The 25,867-nt window shown below is 40.8% G+C and overlaps 1 protein-coding gene across 4 annotated transcripts; it reads left to right on the plus strand.

Annotated features, from left to right (window-relative positions):
- Window positions 1-427: 427 nt before the first annotated feature.
- On the plus strand, window positions 428-23,272 carry PTP4A1 (protein tyrosine phosphatase 4A1). 4 transcript variants are annotated; one of them, XM_038395619.2, is made up of 6 exons: window positions 428-568; window positions 12,750-13,299; window positions 15,872-15,964; window positions 18,027-18,157; window positions 20,371-20,445; window positions 21,863-23,272. In XM_038395619.2, the coding sequence occupies exons 2-6, from the start codon at window positions 13,195-13,197 to the stop codon at window positions 21,978-21,980; spliced, it is 522 nt and encodes a 173-aa protein (XP_038251547.1). In that variant the 5' UTR covers window positions 428-568; window positions 12,750-13,194; the 3' UTR covers window positions 21,981-23,272. The 4 variants fall into 4 exon arrangements, with proteins under 4 accessions (XP_038251547.1, XP_038251548.1, XP_043366353.1 ...); XM_038395620.2 differs by having other exon boundaries at window positions 429-568; window positions 12,753-13,299; XM_043510418.1 differs by lacking the exon at window positions 428-568 and adding an exon at window positions 742-885.
- The last annotated feature ends 2,595 nt before the right edge of the window (window positions 23,273-25,867 follow it).

Raw genomic sequence — 25,867 nt, forward strand, 5'->3', positions numbered from 1 at the left:
CCAGCAGAGGCTTCCCCGCACCTTCCCCTGGAGCAGGCGGGGCTGGCCAGTCGGAGGGGAGACACAAGGTACTGCAGTGACCACTCCTCCTCTGACCCTGCTGCGAGGGCAATTCCCGGCCTCCCTGCTCCCGCCCCTCGGTAGCCGCGCTCCCAACCCGGCCACCGCCGGTTCATTCACGAACCGGTTCTCACCGGCTGCCTCCGCCTCCCGACACCCTCCCGCCCCCGCCTCTCCACTTGAGGCCCCGCCCCTGCTTCCCAAGCGACAGCTCTGATTGGTGGTGCGCGGCGCCCGTGTCACGAAAGGCCTGGGCGGGAGGAAGGCGGCGCTGGCGGGTCTCCTCCCCTCCTCCCGCTTCGTCCGCGTTGGCACCGCGCTCTGCAGAGCTGCCCGCTTGCTGCCGCCGTCGCAGCTGTATGGTCCAGCGCCGCTCCGCCGCCGCACCCCCTCCGCCAGCTCCCCGGCCTCCAGCGCCTCCTGGTTCAGCTCTTCCTGCCCCCGGCGGTGGCGCCCGCACCCCGGCTGTATGATCAGGCTACAGTCTTCAATGAGTAACCATATTCCTGTGAGTACCGGCCCCGCCACCCCTGCCCCGGCCGGTCTTCCCGCCGCGTGGGCCCGGCTCTCGCCTCCGGGGCCGCCCGCGCTTCGCCTCCTCCATGTTGGCTCTTTGTTCTGGCGGCTCCTTGAGCCCCTTCGCCGCCGGGCGGCGGCTCCTCCCCGGCGGGGAGCCGCGGACGGGGCCGGGCCGGCAGCAGAGGACTGGGACGGCGGAGTTCTGGGTCTTCCTCCCCGCCGTGCTCCCTTTCTGGGCAAGGAGGCGGCTCGACACAAAGCCGCTTTGTGAGCGTGGCTGCAGCCGGCCCCATCCGCCTCCCCTCGGTGCGTGTCCCGCCGCTCCTCTCCCTCCGTGCCCCTAACGGCCGAGCCCAACGCCCCGCAGCGCCGGGAGGCGGCCGGACCCCGGCGGCAAAATGGCTTCGTGTCAGGAGCCTGATTGAAGCGCGATTCAAGACCGGGATCGACCTGGCTCATCCCCTGGTGCGGCCCGGCTGGGCAGGAGCCTCAGCCTCCCAGCTAGTGCGCTGCGCCCGCCAGGGGCGAGAGCCGCCCCGGTGCCCTTCCAGTGATGGCCGGGCAGCCCCGGTGGAGGTGCGGGGTGAATGGCCGGGGTTTCGCGCTGACCCGGCCTGGGACAGCGCCGAGACAAGCCGAGGCTTGTCCGAGGGCGGCGCGTGGGCGTCCGCCGGCCGGGCGGTGTCGCAGGGAGCTGAGGGCTGGAAAGTGACTCACTACGCGCAGGAGGGGGAGCCCCGCTGGAAAGTCACGATTGAGCCGTGACGCGGGCTACCTGGGGCTGTAGGCAACTTACTGCCAGGCCCCTGGATAGCCCCGCTCGGACCCGACGAGCGACTTGCTTTGTTAGAGGCATACCTGCGTCAGGCTGCGAAACCGGAGCCACTGGCACCTCGTGTAGCTCTCCTTTGTCCGAGTAATATGAGGCCTGATTCTCTGTTGAAGCGTCTAGCTAGTTTACTTCCGACCAGATTTTTGGAACCCCTTTGTTGTTTGTATTCTTTTGCTTTAGAGAGGGGACGTCAGTCGAGATACCTATACTAATGCGTTTTAAAACCAGGCTGTTTTCATAAATGCAGTGTCGACTTCCGGTAGCTTCTTTGCAGACTCAAAAATGCCTGACTTGCTGAATGTTGGTTAGACATCTCCTGTGAATGTACCCGGTAACCTGACTGAGGTTGTCTGTTGTAGTTGTATCTGGTATCGGGAGATCTCAAGGTTGGTTGTCTTGTGAGTCAATCACAAGGCTAGTGTCAGGAGCTTTGTCTCTCTTTACTGAGACTGAGTCCGTTAATCTTTCTGCTTCCATTTCCTTATCAGTAATACCCTTGTAAAGTAGCGAATATTAAAACTTTGTCCAGTATTAATTAAGATTTCTGATGAGAGTAAGTAGCCTCACTAATAAAGAGGCAGCGTGTGTGAAGGGGGAGAGAGGGAGTGCTCGGAGGAGGGCAAAAGCTAAGCAACTAGCAGATGGTAATCTTTGAAAGTCAGCAGAGACATTTTGTGCACACTGCACTTGTGTCAATTGATAGCGAACCAGCTGTATATTTTATTTATTTTTATTTATTACAAACAATAGAGGTAGTCAAATATCAGACTGGTGTGACATATTAGGATTCTAATTTTTTTTAAGTGTTTTTAGCTCTCTGGGCTCCAGAGGGAGCCTTCAAGTGTTATGTCTACTTGAATCTGCCACATTGTCAGAAACAATGACTCAGCAGTCTTAATTCCACCTGTTTCATCTACTAATCTCATTGGGCTGTCAATTTGGAAGCTCAAAGATAACATTTAAGTGTCCAACATTAAATATTCCATTCCTGATTTCTTTAGCAAATGGAATGGCAAAAGGGTTGGGAGGGAAGGAAATTTAGAGAGAAGAACGTAAAAGATGGAGACACCAAGGGCAGAAATAGCAGCAATCCAGAGGAGAGCATATTTTTCTCAGTGAGTGATCCTGAATGTGTCAATAAAATACTAAATAGATAAGTTTAGTTGTACAACAAAAGTTCCCTTCTCTTTGGCCTCTATGCTATCTCACTCTGACGTCAATAGGAGATTTGCTGTGGATGGAGTCGTGTAGGGAATACTGAATTAATATTTTGACCCACAGACAACAATTAAACAAAATCCGTTCTTCTCTTCAAAATGATCCCCAGCTATAGGCTCTTTGCTAAATGTGCACTGCTTTGACTATCTGGAAATGTGTTTTTTCTGGTTATTACGGAGTTCTAAATTAGTGTGGCATAATGTCCTGTTATATCAGCAATACAGATTTTAGTTAAGATTTAATTAATTACACATTACATATGCAACCTAGATTGCTAAGGGACTATGCTTATAATTCTCCTCGGGGGGGGGGGTGCGCGCGCAAATGTGCAGATCTATTAATTTAACAGTAATGAGATAATACAGTACTTGATAGACAAATATTCTGTTTGTTTAAATTTTGAGGAACAGAATCTTGCTATTACAAAATTTACAGTTCGTGAATCTACAAATATATGTATCGCCATGTCTGTGTAATATGTTTCTATTTCAAAAGGATGGAAGATGCTTAATTAAGATAACAGGATTCTAGTGGCTTGCTGTTTAACTACCAGTAATATGCTTAGATAATTCTGTACAAGACCAAAAAACAGTCCTTGCCCTGAATAATTTTACAATGGGAGATGCGGACAGGATGCATTGGACAACTAAGAGGAAGGAGTAATTTAGGGCTTGACTACTACTGAATGGGGGCATTCAGGAAAATTAATCCAAATTAACTGAAGGTGTGAATTTAAAGCAGATTAGTTAAATCCATATTTAAAATCAGTGTAGACACTTATTCTGAATTACCATGGCCTTAATTTGCTTTGGAAATGAATTACGTGAAATCGAATTAAGTCTGCTTTAATTCTGAATAAGAGCATTCTCACAGGAGTTAAATGGGGTTTATTTAATCCACTTTAAATTCACATCTTCAGTTAATTTGGACTAACTTCCATGAGTGTGTCTGAGTAGACACATATCTTGTAGGCATTGGGGAATGAATGACTGTTAGCATGTATGTGGGGGTGTTTTTGGGGGGGTTGCATGTTAATTAATTAAGCCTCCTTTACCTGTGAAATAGGAAGATACTGTACAGATAATGAAACGGTGTACTTGTGAGGTTACGTGACTTATCTTGGTCAGTCATATGGGAAGTCTGGCAATCTCCCAGCTCAGTCCTATGCTTTAACCGCAAGAAAATCTTTCTTCCTTGAAGCATTTCCAGTATATAGTGTGTTGTGTTCCAGACACTGGGAACCTTTTGCTTGAAGTGATATATGGACAAGTTTTCTTCCAAAGAATCGGTCGATTTTAAGACTGAAAAGCATGGACAATATCTGTTCTTGTAGATCAGTATGGATAACATTCTTTGGTTACGTGCACATGAAGATTGAAATAGTTCTCAGACACTGCTGTTCAAAAGGTCATGCAGGTTGCAGGCCTAGTCCCCTATGCCTCTTCCTAAGGGCATGGAGGCCATAACCGTTCTTCAGTTCCCTCTTATTGTTATGGGTTCATGCTGACATAGACCAGCCTTGTTCACCTGGAAGTGATTTGTCTGGCTAGCAAATTAGAACTAAATTAGCTTCCTGTTCCTTGTTACAGTTGCAGAAAACATTCACTAAAGGGTATCCTTGTCTATCCTTCCTTCAGGATGACACTGATGACATCTCTAGTTTAAAGGTACTTCAGGCTAGGGGGGACTTGCATGCAAATCCAACATTTAGGGTCTACTGGTATTCATAAAATCACTGTTTAGCTGCTTCCTAACCTTGTAGGTGCATACATTTCCACTGCTAAAGTTCCCTAGGTGTCTAAATTTCTGCTGGTGGGCAGGTGCACTGCCACTTAATTTATGCCTGAACTTCGGCAGGATTTACAAACTAGGCATTCACTTGCTTATCTTGTCTGTGGGGCATGATCCAGTAAGCATGCTCAGAGTCGGCATAAAAGTATGTCTACTGTATTGAGTAGCCCCAGAATTCAGCCAGTGGAAGTGAGAGCACCCAGCACCTGAGACCTGACTTCAGTTTCCCCCTGCCTGATCTGAAGCAGGGATTTGAACCCAGGTCTCCCATCTCACAGGTGAGTGCCTAACTGTTGGGATATGTGGTATTCTGGAGTGGGTTTTGGAGCCCCTCCTATGGAAGCTGTATAAAATACTTAAGCATTTACTGAAGTGGGGACTGGAACCTGGGTCTCCCAAGAGACTGCTAACTAGCACTGTCAAGCTATTTAAAAAAAAAAAAAATAGAATACCATTTATTTAAATATTTGGGGTTGTTTTTCTACATTTTTAAATATATTGATTTTAATTACAACGCAGAATACAAAGTGTTCAGTGCTCACTTTATATTTTTTATTACAAATATCTGCTCTGTAAAAAAAGATTTTCAATTCACCTAATATAAGTACTGTAGTACAATTTCTTTATCATTAAATTTAAACTTACAAATGTAGAATAATGTACAAAAAACCCCTGCATTCAAAAATAAAACAATGTACAACTTTAGAGCCTACAAGTCCAATTAATCCTACTTCTTGTTCAGCCAATCGCTCAGACAAACAAGTTTGTTTACATTTACGGGAAATAATGCTGCCCTCTTTTTATTTACAACATCACCTGAAAGTGAGAATAGGCATTTGCATGGCACTGTTGTAGCTGGCATTGCAAGATATTTATGTGCCAAATGCGCCAGCTGGGCCAGCTACAACAGTGCCATGTGAATGCCTGTTCTCACTTTCAGGTGACACTGTAAATAAGAAGAAGGCAGCATTATCTCCTGTAAATGTAAACAAACTTGTTTGTCTGAGCATTGGCTGAACAAGAAGTAGGACTAATTGGACTTGTAGGCTCTAAAGTTGTACATTTTTTTTTATTGCATAACTGCATTTAAAAAAAAATCCTATATTTGCAGGTTGCACTTTCATGATGGAAATTGCACTGCAGTAGTTGTATGAGGTGAACTGAAAAATACTGTTTCTTTTGTTTATCATTTTTACAGTGCAAATATTTATATTAAAAATAATATAAAGTGAGCACTGTATACTTTGTGTTCTGTGTTGTAATTGCAATCAATATATTTGAAAATTTAAAAAACGTTTAATTTCCATTGGTATCTATTGTTTAACAGTGTGATTAATTGCAATTTTTGAGTTAATCGTGTGAGTTAACTGCCATTAGTCAACAGCCCTACTGTTAACCACTGAGCTATAGTCATTCTTTCTGGTCCAGCAATTATTTAAGTATTTCTTAGAAAGTGGACCAACTTCAACAAAAGGGACTAAGACTCTCACACAGATTACCCTACATCCCAATGTTTAGGGCACTTGCCTGGGAGGTGGGTGCCCTGTGTTCAAGTCCCTGTTCTACATCAGCCAGAGTGGGGATTCTATCCTGGGTGAGTGCACTAACTGCTGGGATAGAGGGCAAGTATAAGGGCTGACTTGATTCAGGCACCTAGCTCCAGGAGAAGGTTCATGGCTGTGAATCCTGAGTGGTAAGGAGGTGGAGGTTGGGTCAAACCCTTCTTTGCATTTCCTGCTGGCTCATTTTCATGGTTTGCTTCTCACATGCAGGCTTCTGTGAATCTTTTTAAGGTGCCTAACTTTCCCCAGGTATTCTGTTGGGCACTTGGGTGCCTTGCTTAGGGTTGTGAGTTCCATTAAGTGGTAGGGTACCTAAAAGTTTAGCATTACAATGCATAATTCCCTCTTCTGAATCTAGCCCTTCTCTCAAAAGGACTTTTGACTCTCAACATTTATGCCCTGGAACTACAAACATTCCAGCCCATGCTACAAAATTCAGTAGGACAGAGCTTGAAAACACATTTGCAGTGTATTACATGAACAAGTAGAGAGGAACTCGTTCATCAACCCTGTGTCAAGAAACCATCAAGCTATGGACATGGTGTCAGCAATGTGGAATAATCCCCATAGTTCTCTACCTCCCCTGGGTCAGCAACAGTCTCAGACTTCCTTAAGCAGGTAGTCAATCACCAATCATGAATGGTCACCATAGAAATCAATCACAGATCTGACATTCCAGCATGGGGGGGGACGCATCCTGTGATAGACCTGTTGGCCACCAAGGGCAGTGCTAAAGCTTAATCTTTTGTTCCAGGGAAAACATGAGCCTGGATTTGTTATAAGATTCCTTTCTTATATCATGGTCTTGTGTGCTTTCCCTCTGATTCCTCTAATTCCCAGAGCGATATGCAGGATCAGAAGGAACAAAGTCACATTAATCATGATAGCTCTTTAACCATTCTCCAGAGGGGTCAGTTAAGCCTCTCGTCTGACTTCAGGATTGTTTAGACATAATATCAAAGTACCAAGTCAGATGCTTCATCCACACCTGAAGTCAGTGCATCTGTCACCTTGGATGTTGGTTAGTTGAGTACTGCTGATAGACTGCTTCCTACAAGTGAAAGAGATCCTTCTACAAACTACAAGACTTCCACAAGGAAAATTTATTCCTTGAAATGGAAGATAGTCTGTTAGTTTGGGTAGCCAAGCATGATCTTGAAATATTGGCGGCTCCTATACTAAAGATCCTTGACTATATCCTGCATTTCAATCAGTTCCATCAAAGTATACCTTTTAGTAATCTCTGCATGTCATTCCTCTCTTCACTCATTATTTTTCACCATCTATTCTATCCAGATTTCTGATGTGATTATTATATGCTTACCTGCCAGTCAAGAATCCCCCACCCCCTGCATGAGATCTTAATATTGTCCTTACAAACTTCATGAATCCCTCTTTCAGATAACTCAGTGCAATCTATACACCACCTTCCTCAGTACTTAGTAACCATCACATCAGCTACGAGGGCTTGAAAACTCCCTTTTTGTTCTGTTGACTTCCTCCATCCCTCACCAAGCATACACAATTTCACAGAGACAGTCATGTTAAATTTAGGATAAAGTCTCATCCCAAAAGTGGTTTTGGAAATTCATTTGCACCAGTCCATTAGTTTACCTGTATTGTTCCCTAAACATCATTCTGCTCCAGGAGAGGCGAAACTTAACACTTCGGATATTTATGGGGCTTTTATATACTACCTTGACAGGAGAGAACCTTTCAGGTGGTGGTCTTGTCTCTTCATCACCGTTCTTTTCTTTAAAAGACGAAGCCATTTTCTCCCAGATGTCAGAATAGATGAGGCAGTGCATATCTATCTGCTCCCAAATGCCTGTTGAACCTTTCCTTCCAGATTCACAGCAGAAACTACATCCTCTGTCTGTTTTAGGAGTATTGTCATATCTAAAATATGTAAAACAGCTACATATAGTGACCCTTGACTTTTGTCAAGAATTGTGTCCTTGACTTAGCAGCAGTACTTAATGTTTAGTTCAGAAGGGTAGTGCTACAATCACTGTTTTAGTTATTAACTATCAACGTGACTCAGTCCCACCTTTCAGATGGATGCTCTTTCAATCAGTCCTCTTCATCTGAGATACTGGTTTTAATAAGGGAATTGAGGGGCTCTGCCCTCTATGCCTTGGGGAAGAGAGGTACAAACTTCGTTACGCAGGCTGCTGTTGCAGCCCCAGCAGACACTGCTGTTCACAAGATTCTAATCTTGTGGAGCCTACCTGAGGTGCGTATGTACACAATTTCTATACCATGAGTTACTGTGGCATTAAGATAGAATAGTTACACTTTTTCTGTAGAGTACTGATTAGCAATGTATATATGAACAGTATACAACTGCCTGGACATTAAAAGCAGTGCATGTTATGCATTTTCCTGATGGGCTTTGAGCTGTGCCTGGTATGTCCAGTCATAAAATGGTACACAATATATTGGCACATTAGTCATTCATATGATTACTAGTTTACATATCTGGTAATGGGAACCATCACCATTTTATATATTACCCAAATTTAAATCAAATGGACAATTAGAATACAAGTTAGGTGTTTTCAGTATCTAAGAACATTCCATTTCTAATTCAGCAATAGAGGATTCCAGAAACAGAAATCAGATGCATTTGGTGGAAAATACAAAGCGGAGATTCATATACATACACAGAGAACATGAAACAATGGGTTTATCATACATGCTGTAAGGAGAGTGATCACTTAAGATAAGCCATCACCAGCAGCAGGGGGGGAAAGGAGGAAAACCTTTCATGGTGACAAGCAAGGTAGGCTATTTCCAGCAGTTAACAAGAATATCTGAGGAACAGTGGTGGGTGGCGGGGAGAAATAACATGGGGAAATAGTTTTACTTTGTGTAATGACTCATCCATTCCCGGTCTCTATTCAAGCCTAAGTTAATTGTATCCAGCTTGCAAATTAATTCCAATTCAGCAGTCTCTCATTGGAGTCTGTTTTTGAAGCTTTTTTGTTGAAGGATAGCCACTCTTAGGTCTGTGATCGAGTGACCAGAGAGATTGAAGTGTTCTCCAACTGGTTTTTGAATGTTATGATTCTTGACGTCTGATTTGTGTCCATTCATTCTTTTATGTAGAGACTGTCCAGTTTGGCCAATGTACATGGCAGAGGGGCATTGCTGGCACATGATGAGAATGGATGAGTCATTACACAAAGTAAAACTATTTCCCCATGTTATTTCTCCCCGCCACCCCCCCACTGTTCCTCAGATATTCTTGTTAACTGCTGGAAATAGCCTACCTTGCTTGTCACCATGAAAGGTTTTCCTCCTTTCCCCCCCTGCTGCTGGTGATGGCTTATCTTAAGTGATCACTCTCCTTACAGTGTGTATGATAAACCCATTGTTTCATGTTCTCTGTGTGTATATCAATCTCCCCTCTGTATTTTCCACCAAATGCATCCGATGAAGTGAGCTGTAGCTCATGAAAGCTTATGCTCTAATAAATTTTAGTCTCTAAGGTGCCACAAATACTCCTTTTCTTTTTGCGAATACAGACTAACACGGCTGCTACTCTGAAACCAGAAACAGAAATGGCATTCTCAAGATTGGAGCACTAGAGATGAGCTATTTGGTGGTCTAGCTGAAGAATACAGAGATTAACTTGTTCCGTACATCCAAGGGTTAAGTAACCAAATCAAGTAAATTGGTGGAAACCTGTGTGAGGTGTTACAGATAATTAACCACTTCATTGCTGTTTAATGTACCAGATATATAGGCCAGCACTTCAGATGCACTTTGTACACTAACCTGATACAACTGCTGTTGCCAAATGTAGAGCTTGTGAAATTGAACCAAATAGGCTTAATGTAGTGGTAGCTTACTTTGGGTTACAAACTGGCTGCTATCAACTGCAAAAGCTGAAGGTAAGTTAAAGCTTGTGTAAAGCTAGTCAATGACCTGACCTATAGTCATAGAAAATCTCAGGGTTCAAAACCATCTGCAGATCCTGTGTGGTTAGTAGTAAGTGTTAGGACTAGGAAATATTTTAAGGTAGAGGATGGGGGTTGATAATATGAATGTTTCCCAAATGACTAATACAAACCAAGTGGTTACAAAATGCTTTCAGTGTCCACTTGAGAAGTCAAATGTAACCCGTCTAAAGCTAAAATGGTAATACAGTGCCATTTAAAGGAATTAGTTTCCATATTGAGCTCCTCTGGCTAGCAGCGATGAGAAGAGATTGCATTCGCATCAACATGAGCTTCACTCCTTCCTTTAACATTGTTGGCTTCTCCCACTGTAGCCAGGAGAGCATAGCCTCTCTGGCTCCAATTCTCAGAAGAGCAGCAGCAGAAGCCATGCTAGTATTAAATAGCTATGTTTAAGGTCTTCCCATTTTGGGGGGTGGGAGAACAGGGTGCTTTCTGTTGGCCCACTAGCAACATATGATATAGATTTGACCCAGCACTAACTAGCCTGATATCTCTCACTCAGTGTTTATCTGAAAACTCATGTATGGCATTGGTGTGTGTAATCACTGAAGATAAGGCTCAGTTTAAACCATAGAGCGTGTCTATTCTGTCAAGTTTTCAAATCTGTTGACAGTAGACGATATTACTTACGCCATCAATTTCTGAAATACACAAGCTTTCATTAAATCCTGAGTTCCTGGCTATTGTGGCTGAGGAGATTGTATTCAGCTATGTCTCAGAAGGTTAACTAATGCTTTGTAGTTCTGCTGAATCTGCAGATGGCTTTAGTACCTCTATTGCTGTAAGTTTTGCTAGCCAGATATTATATTGCTGAAACACTCCTAGTCTGTGTCACTTTTGATATTCAGTATCCAGTTTAAACAGTAAAACTCCTAATGTCAGTTTTCATGCTGCTTATGTTTGGGAAGGTCATGAGGGTAGTGGTCTTGCAGCAAGATAGCTAATACAATAGTTACCTTGCTCTCTGTGTGAGTGGATGGGACAGAGGTGTTTTTTTGTTTGTTTCTTTTTTTAAAGAAGCCATCCTATCCAAAGTCTCCTTGATGATGTGATGGTCTCTGTGTTCTTCATTGCCAAAAAGATGAAGAAACAAAGCTCCTACGTTCCACTGAATAGAGTGGAACTTTATTCATGATGTTTATTCTTAATAGTCCGGCTGATATGTAGCTTGAAGGATCCAGGGTTAGACTTTGATTGAAATCCCTGGATCCTTCCCATGCCCAGTAATTTGGAGATGGCTGGATTTCTTCCGGAGGCATTGTCTCTGGATGTTGTTGGTGGAAACCGCACTTTTGTATCCACCTCTAGATAATAGTCATCTGGTAGTAGGTAGCTGGCTCTGCACACAATTATTTTTTGAGCTAAACAACTTTCTTGCCTCCCCCTCAGTTCTTCCTTTCCCCTTTTCTCTTTTATATATCGGTAGAACAGAGAATTGCAAAACATCACATTCATTGTTAATTTTGTAGTTTGGGCACAAAGCGGATCCCTGCAATGAGACTCCACAGTAAACTAAGTATGAAATAACTGAATTTTTTAAAATGACATTTCTATATCTTTCAATATCCCTGCTTGAATATGAACGCTCATTTGCTTCAAAGCAGCATTCATGGTATCCTTACACCCCTTTTTGCTGCCCAACCATGCAATATATACCATGAGGTATGTTCACTTGGAAGCATAAAGCAAGTGTAGCGGCCAGCAATAATACTACTTTAGTAGGCCTGTTGTTCATTGTTATAATTAATAACACCAGGTGGGTTTTGTTTAATGATTTGGTGGTGAAGAAGGTTTTGGTGGTTAGACTAATAAAACTGGCTAACACAGGCATAAGTTCAGCAGGTACCCACAAAACTGATAGTGTACATCCATGCTAACAGATGAAATCCTCGCTTCAGTTTTAGACCTCTCTTCACTGGACTCCCAATATGACTGACTTCCATCTTTAATGTTGAAATGCATCTGTTCCTCTTGCAACATTACTCTTCATTAGACAACTTTAATCCTCCTGTCTTTTAAAATGCTATATTATTCCTGGAAACATTAATTGGTCGGATGTCGTCTTACATATGGAATCACATGTGGAAGTTTTGAATTTATGTAATAGGCACTGTTACACAGTGGCTCTACTGAATGGGAATTAGCGATGCTTGCACTCAAAGCACATATGGTAGCAAGTCTTCTGCTTTTGCCTTATCCTTTCAAAGGGTGTGAATTCCGTTTAGGGGGTTGGGCGTTCTGTGTAAACTGGAAAGTATATACAGCGGATACTGGAAGTATTGTGCATGAGATGAAGTTAATGACTTCAAAGATGCACTAATCTCCAATGAATATAATTTCAGTGTCTGCTTTCTGATATTCTTGTCCTGATTTAAAAGCTTATCTTCAGATTGTTCTGGGTGCTCTTAAATGTAGCCTTTTTATAGAAATACAACTGTTGAATAAAAGTTTGGTTAGAACTCTCTCATTTATGGAACTTTTAAAATGTTGGTATATTATCTAATTTAGAAATGCCATTTTTGTCCTGCCATGAGTTCAGGGGACTAGAGTAAATGACCTGTCCTTCCAGTTGTATGATTCTATACCCTGATCTTTGCAAATATAATTCTGAAGTCCAAATATTACTCATTTGTATTACTGTGATACCTAGGTTTAAAAAAAAAAAAGTAAATTCTTTGAGGACAGCTTTAGTTGTACGAGTTTGTAAGATATATTCCAAGTGAGACTACTTTTTTGTATAGATATTAAAGTGTCTTCAAGTAATTTGTACTTTTGTTTGTTTCCTTCCCCTCTTTGCAGCAGTTCTGTGGTGTTCTTGGTCACACATTTATGGAGTTTCTGAAGGGCAGTGGAGACTACTGCCAGGCACAGCACGACCTCTATGCAGACAAGTGAACTGTAGAAATTCATTACTACTCCACCAAGAAGCCCCCCTAAGAGCAATTAACCAGGATAAGAAGTGTTCAATTGAAATTGGCAGAGCATTTGACAAAGGAGTTCAGACCTGGATGGGGTAAACCTCAGCGCACTGCCTTCTTGCCTCAGTATTACTGGATTGAAGAATTGCTGCTTCTTGTTAGGAGGTTCATTTCATTTCCCATTGCTCCCAATTTCGTACTTGCCAGCACTGAAAGTTTTCAAGTGGAGTATATTGAAGTAGACTTCAGTTTCACTACATCATTTCTGTATTACAATTTTTTTAATTCTTTCACAATCTTGTTGCATGTTTTTTAACTAAATTAATATGGCACGAATGAACCGCCCAGCTCCTGTGGAAATCACGTACAAGAACATGAGATTTCTTATCACACACAATCCAACCAATGCAACCTTAAACAAATTTATAGAGGTAAGGTCTGTTGGACGGAATGCTTATTTACAATACATGTAATGCTTAGACTAGTTCATATTTAATAGTAATTTATTTTAACCAATCAAACTAAACTCTTAATTACTGTTCATTTTGCTTCAAGACTTAATTAATATAGACCAGTTTTCAACCTGGGGTCTGCAGACTACATCTAAGATTTCCAAAGGGGTCTGTATCTCCAAAATGTTTGGGGGTCCTTCAATGAAAAAAGGTTGAAAACCACTGATACAGAAACTTCTCAAGCAATTGAGGCATGCTTTACAGAGTTCCAAATTATAAATATGGAGATCATTCCTCATCCATTTTTGAAGTGAAACATAGTGATGCTATCAGCAACAAACAGTTGCAGAACAGGCAGGAAGCAGAGAATGTATGATCTAACTGAACCAATGCAGAACCCTGATGATGTCTGTTATCTTCTCCTTGCGTGAAAAATTTGTTAATGAGTGGTCAATAAGGGCATTAGCTTTGTCTCATTTTGAGCAGCATAGTTCTTCACTGCCACTGAGTCAATAATGACATTAAAGGAGAAGTGCCCCATACCAAGTTACTTCTGAAGCTGTGCTAGTATATGGGTTTTCCAATGGAAGTCTGGCCCTCCATAAAATACAGTGCAGCCAAGGACAATATGGTTGCAAGCTGTACTGTATATGCACTTTCTTGACAATGGTGTCTTCCTTCCAAAGGGTCAGTCACATGATTTCAATTCAAAATGTGGTAGGTGTTTGTCTCCACTTTACATTTGTGGGAAAGAGGACACAGTTTGTCTTGCTGATCATGCAAGAAACTTTTCGCAGACGTATGTAACAGAGATCGGATTCCCATTCCTGTGCTTTTAATCACTAGATAAGATCCTGAGTATATAAGAAGAACAATCTTAACAGGGAAGCAATATCATTCATATTGACTCTGAAGCTAAGGCTCTTTTACTAATTTGCTCATTATCTTAGTTTTCATCATGGAATACTTGTTCAGGATTATTCATGAGTCCATTACTTTTGTAGTACAGCAGGGTTCAGAAGTCCCAGTCATAGTAGGCACTATATGAACACAGGAATAGCAACAAAAAATTAAGTACTTGAACTTGTCTATCTCCAGAACTATCTAAAATCCTGTTTCTGGGAGGCCAGCAGGCTCATAAAGGGATTCATACTCTCCTCTGTTGGAGAAACATGGATAGGTTCCTGTAGATCACTTTTCCATGTCTGAAGATGCAGCTAGTTATAGCCCATTAACTTAATCTCCCCCTCCCACCACCACTACCACCATCTCTGGTTATAGAAACTCACAAATGTGGATATTGCTTCTCTTCCTTACACCTAGGAAATTTAGCAGTTTCTCAGAGAGAGGAGAGAATTCATGTTGAAGCTAGATAGATGAAGACTATTTTCCTATCTGCAGTTGCAGTTTTTGCTATCCATGGAGGGATTTATAGAACAGTGTGAGCTGAAGATGTATTACAGTGAAACTTAACAAAGAAAAGCTAATCATAAAGCATACAAGATAAAGCTTCCATAACAACCAGTTACAAACAGAAGCCTGCTTTAGTTAAAGACAACTAAAATGCTGAAGGCTGAAAGGCTAACTTCAGCTTCCTGAGTAATAAAAACCCAGAGATGCAGGTGCTTACATTTGATTAAAACATTAGGGTGGAGAACCCTAAAACTTATTTCAAAATAACAGCAATTCTCATTCAGTGGCATTATATAGATTTATTTTTGCATCTGTTTTTAGCTTAGCTTTTAATATGCCATAAAGAATAAATATGTCTAGAGTAATTTAACTCTTTACCTTCTGACGGTCTGGAAGCAGTCACTGTCGATTTATTACTGACTTGATATTCAGTGAAAACTAACTTTACACTGAATGCTTCTGGCAGTAGGTAAGCAGCACTCCTGTAGTGGCCAGCTGGGAGTAACATTAATATCGTTGCTCATTCTCTTGTGCTAAAATAATTGGTTCTGCAGTAATATGCTCACTTTACAGACTGAATACTGAGTCACAAAAATTAAGTGATTTGCCCAAAGAGCCACAGGAAAAAGCATATTAGTGTGTCCCGTAGTGTCTTAAAACTAACTATGGAAATGCCAGTTGAGATTTTAAGTGTGTTGCTTAAAATTTCAATTAATTTGGTTTAGACTGTAAACTCTTCACAGGAGGGGATTTTTTTTTTTTAATCTGACCTGTGTGTAGCATAATAGGGTCCTGATCCTGTTTGGAGCCTCTTGTTATTACTGTAATACACAATATATTGTTTAGAACTCTCGGTGCTACTCTCAGAGCCAATTTAAGGAACTCTCAACTTTGTATCTTGAGAATTTTTTGAGGATCAGCATCTGACGCTGATTTATAGTGAAGTAAACAAAATAACAAGAGCTACACTTTAAACATTGTTTACCAAATGGAAGACAATTGGGAGGTGGGTGGAGGGGAATCGTATTTAAACTTACGAAAGATGTTCATACTGTTAAAGTACAAAAAATACTTGTCTTTGCCTTGCTGAGAGAGTCACGTCAGCTGATTATAAAACAAGGCAATTTTTCCTTCTTAGGAACTTAAGAAGTACGGCGTTACCACGGTAGTAAGAGTATGTGAAGCCACGTATGACACCGCACCAGTGGAAAAAGAAGGCATTCAGGTTTTGGTGAGTGGCTTAAAAAGATTCACTTTAAGGCTTTATCAGACATGTAACATTCACAAGCTCTTAATGTCTACTGCAAGATCATGAAGACCTAAACTCTTTTAATTTTAAGATTTCTCCTGGATCTTCCTTACTTAATTTTTTGACAGGGGGAAAAGGAGAGCCTAGCACTTAAATTAAGAATTGAAAGGTGAGACTATCACTTCAAAGCCCAAATCATCCTGCAAGCATGCTTCCTGTGTAGCTGGACTTGGTAGTGGAGATGGCACTAATAAACCATAGAACAATATAATGTGCCTATGCTAAAGAATTTATAATCTGCCTGCTATGCTAGGGAAACTCTGAATAATATCCACTTGTAACAATATTTCAGTTAAGTTGGTGTGAGCAATGTTAAGCACTTAGGGTGGACAGATAACCAGTGTTGCACTGCCGCATAGTGCTCTATCCCTTTCCAAAGTTGGCTTTTAAACACAGGAATTCAGGGCTGTTTAGCTTTTTTTTCCATTTAAAAGCTATAATAGGAAATTTATACTTTATTTAGGGGCTAAATTTGGTCTATGTCTTGGGGCAAAGGTAATGGAAGTAGAGGATTCCCTAATGTTAGAACTGATATGGTTCTGCTACGAAAACAGGAAGAGGGCAGAATTTGGGGAGGCGCACACAGCAAAATTTCCCATAATTGCTCACACTGATTCAGCTCTTAGCAGTGTCAGTGGTGGGCAGTTGCTAATGCATACAAGGCACTGGCCTGGTGCCAAGTACAGGACTGTTAAGACCTGTCGGCATGTTAGATCATAGTGTTGAACTTTGGTGACTTCCTGAAGTCTTTTCTACGCTAGTCCTTCCATTGTTGCGTGGGTTCTTTAATGCAGTGTTGTGAACAGATGTTGGGACAAGGTGGGTCCAGACTTCCATATGGCTAAATGGGAGATAAGTTCTGTTGGATATTACTTACAAAGGTGCAAGGGTCTATCTCTATGTAAAAAAGTTAAAACCACTGCACCATTGTTGCCACTGCAGGAACTGAACTGACTGTAGCAATGATGCAAATTTGAGACCAGAAAGACTAGTACAGATGTCTGCCTCCAGGATTGCAAGGTTCCAGAAGGCAGCCTAATCTTCTATTGAGCATTCCCTAGTGTGGAGCAGTCCTTGGATTTCTAGGCAGTGCAAACACTGAATATTTGGCCACGCATCCCTCTTACCCCTCTGTTCAGAACGCTACAATACTCTGCCTGTTCTCAGCTGGTGAGTGGGAGGCTGGTGTAGTTCAGAGCAACCCCACATGTTGCTCTAAATTGCTTCAGTGTGAGTTTTGGGCACAGTAGAGAATGGCTCAGTAAAGCGATGGGCCATATGAAGCATTGCTGTGTAAACAATACTGTAGACTTCAAAATGGGGTGTGTCTTATTAGATAGGTATGCATATTTAAAAGTCTATTTTTCTTTATATTGCTTATGCTAAGCTAGCAGCACAGTTTTATCCCTCTTTGCATCTGATTTTGTACACTCTTGAAACTGTACAAATCTCAAAGTTGGAGAGCGGGCTAACTAGTTAGCTACTTTAATTCTGAAAAGTGAGTATACACTTTAGTTATTAAAAGCAGATAGTTCAGAAAACTTTAAATACATATCCACTGAAGCTAGTTTACTGTAGGTATTGTATTGCCAACTTGTTAAGAATTGATCCTGGGGTATTCACCACTAAAATGAGATTTCCCGAAAGGAGGGGGATATGGTGTACGTTACAAGAGAATGAAAATAATGTATTTAACACGCATGAAACTTTTTTTATTGTATTCCAGTAACCAACATAAGTAAACATAGAATGAAGCTACTTGTGTTTTGACAGAGAGATGTCAGTCTTTAATTGAATGAACTACCTCTGAATACAAATCATACCTTTCAGCTATATTTCATTGTCTAATGACAGGAACTTTAGTCTAAGGAGTTGAGGGATGGATAAACAATTGAGGAAATCGCTTTACTTTCTCATAGTGGTTAATGTTCCCAGCTATAGTAGAATCTGATTCTTTGTGGAAGAAATTTGCCTTTCATTATAGGATTGGCCCTTTGATGATGGTGCTCCACCATCCAACCAGATTGTTGATGATTGGCTAAACCTCCTGAAAGTTAAATTCCGTGAAGAACCTGGTTGTTGTATTGCTGTACACTGTGTTGCTGGTCTTGGGAGGTAAGTGAAAATCTAAAATAATCAGAACCCTTTGGAACAGAGCTAGTGAAGGCTTTTTCAATTGTTAGGCATAAATGTTTCTTCGTAGAAATATAAGAAGTGCCCGGCAGTCAAGCCTCAGAGTTTACCTGGAATTTTTAGGCTAGGAGATGGAGATTAGATCTCATGTTTACACAAACCCTTATTCTGGATTAAGGTAGGGTGTGAATTTTAAAGCAGAATAGCTATTCTAGAATAACACAATGGTAGGCAAGCCCTAAACCTAGTAGATAGTGTGAAAATACCTGTGCTGTCATGCCTTTCCACAACTGTTTCTTGCTACTTAAAGGAATAAAACAGCAGTATGCTCTAACTTTAACCTTGTTTTCAACTTTTTTTTTAATATATATATCTTGCTACTAGAGCTGGTCAAATAGCAGAAAATTTTAAAATTGTATTTAGTCTATTTGCTGAATAGTACTTGACCAGCATATAGAACTGGTCAAGTAGTACAAAAAAGCTTGTTGAATAATTTATTCAGAAAGTACTAGTGAAAATTATTAAATATATTCATAGTATTATTTGACTCATTCAACTAGCTACATCCCTTGCTCTTCTTGTAATTTCCTTTCTGACTCTTTAATGATCTTAAAATATCTGAGTTGTTCTCAGTATCACCTTTTTTTTTTTTTTTTTTTTGTTACCTTTTTCCATTCCTCCTTTTTGGAGGTATTGCCAGACTCCTAGTAGCTAGAGGACTTATAATTATAGCCATAGATGGATGTGGGATAGTGAGAAGGAAGGTGGTGGCACTGTCCAGAGATAACATTTGGTGAGAATCAAGCACCTGCCTACCGGTAGCTAGGAAAGAGTGTAAGTGTTGAGATTTTTTTTGAGAGAGAGAGCTTGGTCCCTAGATCCTTTTGGGAGACTCCATCTTATTTCTACTAGTCCATAGGCTATCTCATGAATGATTAAATTTCAAGACTTTCTTCTCTGGCCTACTGGAAGGGATACCTTTTTTCCCCTTCTTTTCCCACCCCAGAGCTTCCTAGTTGTGTGTTTCTACTATTCAAGTTTTCTGACTGCTGTGAGGGGGTGTCTCTACTCCCTCCTGTGTAGGCCTCTGGGTTTTAAGTCTTCTTTGGTGACTAGCTCCTATGTGTGTTTGCTGCTTCTAGTTTTCCCAAACAATAGCAGAGTGAAATGGACCTAATTCTTGTCAGTTTCAGTTACTGCCTAATCTTTTGAATAACATTGAAAAATGATAAGACTAGTCAGTTTTTCTTTCTGCTGCCCAGGATAGTATCTAGCATCAGCAGGCATTGAAGCTGTCTGCAGTGTGGAGAATTGTATTGCTCTTCGAAGGCTTATTTCAGTTGTAAGTTAGACATTCTTATTTAATTGAGCTCATATTCTGCAGAAGTTGACAGCAGTTGCTCACAAAGCTTTGACATGTAAGTGGACTTTCAAGCCTTGACAGGAATACCAAATATTAGTTGCTTGACTTCACTACTTAAGATTCAAATTCTTGGATACAAAAGTGACTTTTCAGCCATAATTACATCTTCCGATATAAATGTGTATTTTTGAGTGTTTAACACTGAAAACATTTCACTTTGTACTGAAATATTGCATACTTATCAATCTGAAGAACACTTTGGCAAGTCAGGAAAAATTGTCTCGTTTAAAGATAGTCAGGCATAAATAATTTGACTTTCACTAGTTAAGACTTTCAGGTATTCTCTGTATTCCACCTTGCAGTTGCTTTTAAAAATTTGCTTTAGAGCATGGATTTCATTGAGAAGAATTGCTTCTAACTAAATTTGAAGTTTTGTTTCTAAATAGTTGTGATCGTTACAACTGTTAAACAAAACTGAGTTGGGAAATGGGTTGAAAGTGTCAGTAAGTGAAGACTCACATGAGGAAAACACAGTCTCCAAAGAGATGTCTTGCAAAAATTGCAGTCTGAAAATGAACACCTAAAGAATGTAGCCACTTTACTCATGCCATAGTCCTTCATCTCCTGAAATGTCACTTTTGGTCAATCTCATTAACATATTGTTTCTCCTAATTCCCTAGAGTTGTTTCAAAAACAATTTGTATACTGTGTCTTCTGTATCAAGAAGATATAAATGAGTTAAATCCATATAGAAGAGCCATTTTATATGCTTTGAAGAGAATCTGCTGAGGTGTAAAATTTGACTCTTTTGCCATGTACATTGTTCTTCCAGAGCTCCAGTGTTGGTTGCCCTTGCACTTATTGAATGTGGAATGAAGTATGAAGATGCAGTGCAGTTTATAAGGCAGTATGTATTAAACTAGTGTTTTATTCTTTTTAAGGCTAAAGTAGATAGAGGAGAGACTGATCTATCAAACATAACTAGTATACACAAGGGCATTGTGTAGGAATCTGGATAATAAAGATATGTTGCTATGAAACTTGTTCTTCAGGTTTAAATATATAGTACATTTATTTCCTAAGTAATATTGAAAAACCAATTAAAGATTTTAAGTCTGAGACATTAAACCACCGGCCCATAGGCCAGATCCCACCCGCTTGATGTATTTACATGAGCCATATGAAATGTTAATGTGAGCTTCAGGCTCTTTTTAAACTTTTTAGCTTTCATAATTGCAAAGATAAGCTTTCAAACAGAACACCATTAATACATCCTTTTCGTTAGTCATATCTGCAGAGTGGTAGGTATGCAAGAGAATTAATTCACTTGGAACTTGGGTTGAATCTGTAGTACTGATAGCTGGAAACAATTCCTCTTGAATTGTAAGTCTCATTTTCATAACCATGTTCAAGTGTAAATATGGATACATGATTTCACTTACCAATTATCTGATCTTAACTACACTGGAGAGATGCTGCCACAGTTCAGACTAGTTTTGAATTGGTTTTGCTTAACACTCTGATAGCTTAATGTTTAAGTTTTTGATTTGAGTCTGTCGTGTCCATTTTCACAACTCCCTGGTTTGTACTCACCAGCCTGATGGCATTTCTTAAAACAAAACAGAATACTACTGGTATACCACCACCACCTCAAGCAAAAAGCTGTATAGGTCAGCCTTAAACCATGCTATGAAGGTTGACAAAGTTGGGTTCTAATATGACCATATGTTCAAAATTCTTAAAAAGGCCACATTTGTGGCAACTTTTTTTGTAGGGTTGCATAAACGGAGTGTGCTCTTATCACTCCCACCAGCTTCTGATTCAAATGCAATACATTTTTTCCAATAACTTAGTGATTTGAATTAATTTATCAATGAGGCACTAAGCAAGTGTAGTTAACGTTCTTTTAGCACAAAACAGCTTTGGCAGTGCCTACAACCACATGAAACTTTCCTCCTGAGGGTTTCCTAAGATCCAGGACAATGCTCAGTGTGCAGAAGCCTTGCCTTAGAGTACATCGGCTGAAGCACCAAATTCTGGATGCCATCTGAAAAGGAGATTACAGTATAATTAGATTTAAAAAAACCCAAAAACTACAGTGACTGAAACTTGGTGCTACATCTTTTAAAAAAAAAAAAAAATAAAAATCTCTTGCTCTGGTTACCATGCCATTAACTATTGTTTGCTCTCAACTATCTTAAAGAATGGGGGGGGGGTTCATGATTTTTTTTTTTCCCATGAACGTTTTTATTTCAGGAACTATATTTTATTTCAGAAAGTGATGTTTTGTTTCTAAATATTTTCTAACAACTATCTCTGTTTAGGAAGCGACGTGGAGCCTTTAATAGCAAGCAACTTCTGTATTTGGAGAAATATCGTCCCAAAATGCGCCTGCGTTTTAAAGACTCCAATGGTCACCGAAACAACTGTTGTATTCAGTAAAGCCAAGATGCCTTTGGAGGTGCTGCTTTGGAGCTAGAGGATGGAAACTAGAATTAGGCAAACTACCTGCAGAAAGACATGTAGGGCTGATAAATAGGCTAACTGAAGCTTCCTTAGGAGTCTTTATAGGTTAAAAGTATGGCAGAAATGCAACTTGTCTGTGTAAGTTAATATCCACCTGTTTGGAGAACTAGTAAATGTTTTGCTGTATGCTGTCTTTGAAATGTCTCCTTGGTCATAATTTGTATCAACTGAATTATCTTTGAATCATGTAGTTGAGTCTTATTCATCTACTTCCCAGTAATAAAATCGTCACAGTATGAAGTGTAGAGTTTAGGTGCCAAAAACCCAGCACAGTATCTATATTTTTTTTCTGTAAATTACAGTGTAGTTCTTGTGATGCATGAACTACAACTATCTGGACCTTACATTTGTCCTTTTTCCTACAATCATTTCATTATTGAGGATAGGGCCTATATGGTAATCTGTCTGCTCTCACTGTATGTTTGTCTCCCGCAATCGCACTAGAATATCAGGATTTGCACAATCTTTGATTTTTACTAAGACTTACAGTGACTTTTTTGGTCTCTTTCGGTAACCCTTTCCTTCCATTATCTAAACCTCTGCATTTTACAAATACATCAATTCTCTGGTTACTTGTGTAGAAAATAATTCTTTACATTGTACAGAAGCACACAGTCTTTAATGTCTCCTGACAAAAAGCCTTACATTTAAATTTATCTTGGCACTTCATGTGCAACTTAACAGAGGGCCTGAAAAGGATGGGAGGGGCTATTTAATATTTCTAGTAAAATGTTGCCTTTGTCTTGTGCAGGAAGTATAGAATATGCTCTTTACTTTAGTAAATATTTTTTTTAAATGTAGAAATGCTTAGTTATTGTAGCTAAAACAATTCTTAATCATAAAATTTCTGAAGATCTTCTTTTAATTTCTTTTACTGTACCTGTTGAAAGTTGTTTACCAACTATTGCTTTGTTGTGCGATTATTTTTGTTTTGGTTTTTTTCCCCCTTGAGTTTCTGCTATCAACTGGGAAGACCTGTAATATTTTGTATGCCTTTTGAGCTGCGTAACTTAATATTTGGATACTTGATGATTTGTTTTATTATGTAATTGATAAAGTGGTGTGTACTAATGTTAGTTCAACCATATATTTATACTGTCTTGGGAACGTGTGGTTATAGTTCTGTGGGAGAAATAATTTTGCCAGTGTTCACCAGCTTGTAAAATCTAGTGCGAGAGCTTAAACATCTAAATAAATACTGAAATGCACGTAGTGAGTCTGGTGAAATATTTATAGAGGCTTTTAAGACTTTACTGTGTACTCAATCAGAAATCCTAAATATGGATTTAGGAGTTTAACTTTAGGCACCCATTTGTTATCTTGGCCAAGTGTTCTCACTTCTGTAAGAAGGTAAAAATAATAATAATAAATGTATACTACACACTCGTACAAAATAGCTGCCACTGACACTCAATTAAAATACTTGCCATTAGGAAGCAATCAAGTTTGAAGTAGCATCTCTAATATTTAAATTAGAGCTCATGTCGCAAAGATGACTGCAAATGTAAAGAAACACTTCACGGCTGTATATAAAAACACTTACACCTTTTTCCAGTCTCAAGGGAACTATCAAAGAATTGTAAAGGAATAATCTGAAACAATTCTACATTATCAAGGTTGACAGTGTCCCCCAAATAGAATGTACCCCCAAAATATTTCAGAACTGAAACCTGCTTAAATGTAGGTTTCCAAAATGAGTGTGGTCGTGTAGATAGCATCCTGATGAGAAGCTGGAGGCTCTTACCAGTAACACATTTTGGGCACCTGAGTTAGTCTCACAATAGTCTTGGGTGTATATCTCCATTTCTCCCTGTTGGCTTTTTTTTTTTTAAAAAATATTGAGGGCATAATTTATTTTTGCTTGCATTACTTCTGCTGCACAATTAAAGCACTGATCAAACTTGGTATGTATTCTGCATTTTAATAAAGGAAGAAAATCAGAACATATAGATGTACATAATCATGGGTATCTCAGCAATTTCTTACTTATTCTTGCCATACTACAGAGACCTCTGAAAGATTTAATTGAGAAAGGGGTTAATCCCTATATATAACCAGAGTAGTTAACACAGAATAACTTTAAGAAAATTGAAAATTAACTGAGTTCTAAAGAATAAGTGATTTTAATTATTGTTTAGTGGTGAATATTTTAATATGGCATTGTCAGGAAAGACAAGATCCTTTCAAGAACAAAGAAAGCATTACATGAATATACAGATGAGGCACCTGTGTGTTTTGAAGAGGAATGAGATGATTTGAGTATATGAACACTATTACAGAAAACTAAATTATACAGTTCATTAGGAATAAGTCATATAAAGGAGTAGGAAGTATATATGAAAACTCTGACCCTCCTCACCTAGGACAAAAACCACTCAAAATACTACGTAATCTGACTTCTAGGAAATCTGAATTGTCAGCTAGTCTTCATACCACTTATCGGTTTCAGGGTTGCGAAATTCTGAGATGTTTGAGAGACACTGGTAACTTTCTTCCTTACCCCTTCTGTTCTCTGCTTCCTCTGAACTGACTGTCTTCATTGCCCATTCCAACTTCCTCACCTTTCTCTGATGCTCTGGTGGTGTGGAAATGCCGCACACCTGCAAAGTTCTGGCTGACATCAACAGGCAAGGCATGGCTCATTCCTCAGCCCTCTGCCAGGAATCCCTCAGACCGTGCAGGACTTCTGCATAGCCCACGATATTTACCTGGAAGCCCACCACTTACTGGGCATCTGGAACTCTCAGGTGGATCAGCTGAGCCAGGACTTCTCCTCTCAGCACGATTGGTCGCTGCACCCAGAGGTGGTGCACAGGATTTTCCAAAGTTGGGGCACTCCCCAAGTAGACCTCTTCGCAACCCGGCAGAACCACCGGTGTATTCACTTCTGCTCCAGGGGAGGGTTGGGTGTGGGTGTGATCTCCGATGCCTTCTTACTGGCCTGGTCGGGCCAACTTTTCTATGCCTTTCCCCCAATTCCACTGATCGGCAAGACCTTGGAAAAGATAAAAACAGAGAGGGCCTGGGTCCTCCTGATTGCCCCGAAATGGCCAAGCAACTTTGTTTCAGGACTCTCACGAGCCTGGCAGTCACCACGCCGTGGCTGTTGCCATCGTGCCCAGACCTGCTCTCCCAGGACCAAGATCGCTGCCAACACCTCACTGCATGGCTGCTCAATGGTTAGGCCGGGAGGAAAGGACTTGCTTGGAAGGGGTTCAGCGCGTCCTTTTGGAGAGCAGGAGGCCCTCCGCGCATCAGGCCTACCTGGCAAAATGGTCTCTGTTCTTCCAGTGGGCCGCTGATCGGGGCGTCTTGTCTGTGGCTGCTCCAATCCAGCTTTGACTACCTCCTTCATCTTAGAGCCCAGGGCCTAGCGCCCTCATCTGTCAGCTCTATGGGCCTTCCACCTGCCAGTGCAGGATCACATTATATTCTCTCATGCCCTGACTGGCCGAATCCTTAAAGGTTTGGATTGCCTCTTCCCATAAATTAGGCTCCCAGTCCCGCAGTGGGACTTGAACTTGGTGCTGGCCAGGTTAACTGGCTCTCCATTTGAACAGTTAGCTACATGCTCCTGGTCACACCTCTCGTGGAAGGTGGCCTTTCTGGTGGTGATCATGTCCACTAGACGGATCTCAGAACCCCAGACCCTGACCTCTGAATCCCCATACACAGTGTTCCACAGTGTTCCAGTTCCGACCACACCCTTCGTTCATCCCTAAGGTGGTCTCCATCTATCATATGGGCCAGGACATCTTCCTGCCGGGACTGGTGCTCTGTCCCAAACTCCACGTGTCCAGCAA

The sequence above is a fragment of the Dermochelys coriacea genome, chromosome 3 (genome assembly GCF_009764565.3).
Source record: "Dermochelys coriacea isolate rDerCor1 chromosome 3, rDerCor1.pri.v4, whole genome shotgun sequence".
NCBI lineage: Eukaryota > Metazoa > Chordata > Testudines > Dermochelyidae > Dermochelys > Dermochelys coriacea.

What these genes read in the sequence shown, in the direction of transcription:
- PTP4A1 (XM_038395619.2), top strand. Translation starts at nt 13,195, where the DNA reads ATGGCACGAATGAACCGCCCAGCTCCTGTGGAAATCACGTACAAGAAC. An exon ending in CCTTAAACAAATTTATAGAG is followed by an intron (nt 13,300 to 15,871) that starts GTAAGGTCTGTT and finishes TTTCCTTCTTAG; the next exon opens with GAACTTAAGAAGTACGGCGT. An exon ending in TGTGTTGCTGGTCTTGGGAG is followed by an intron (nt 18,158 to 20,370) that starts GTAAGTGAAAAT and finishes TTGTTCTTCCAG; the next exon opens with AGCTCCAGTGTTGGTTGCCC.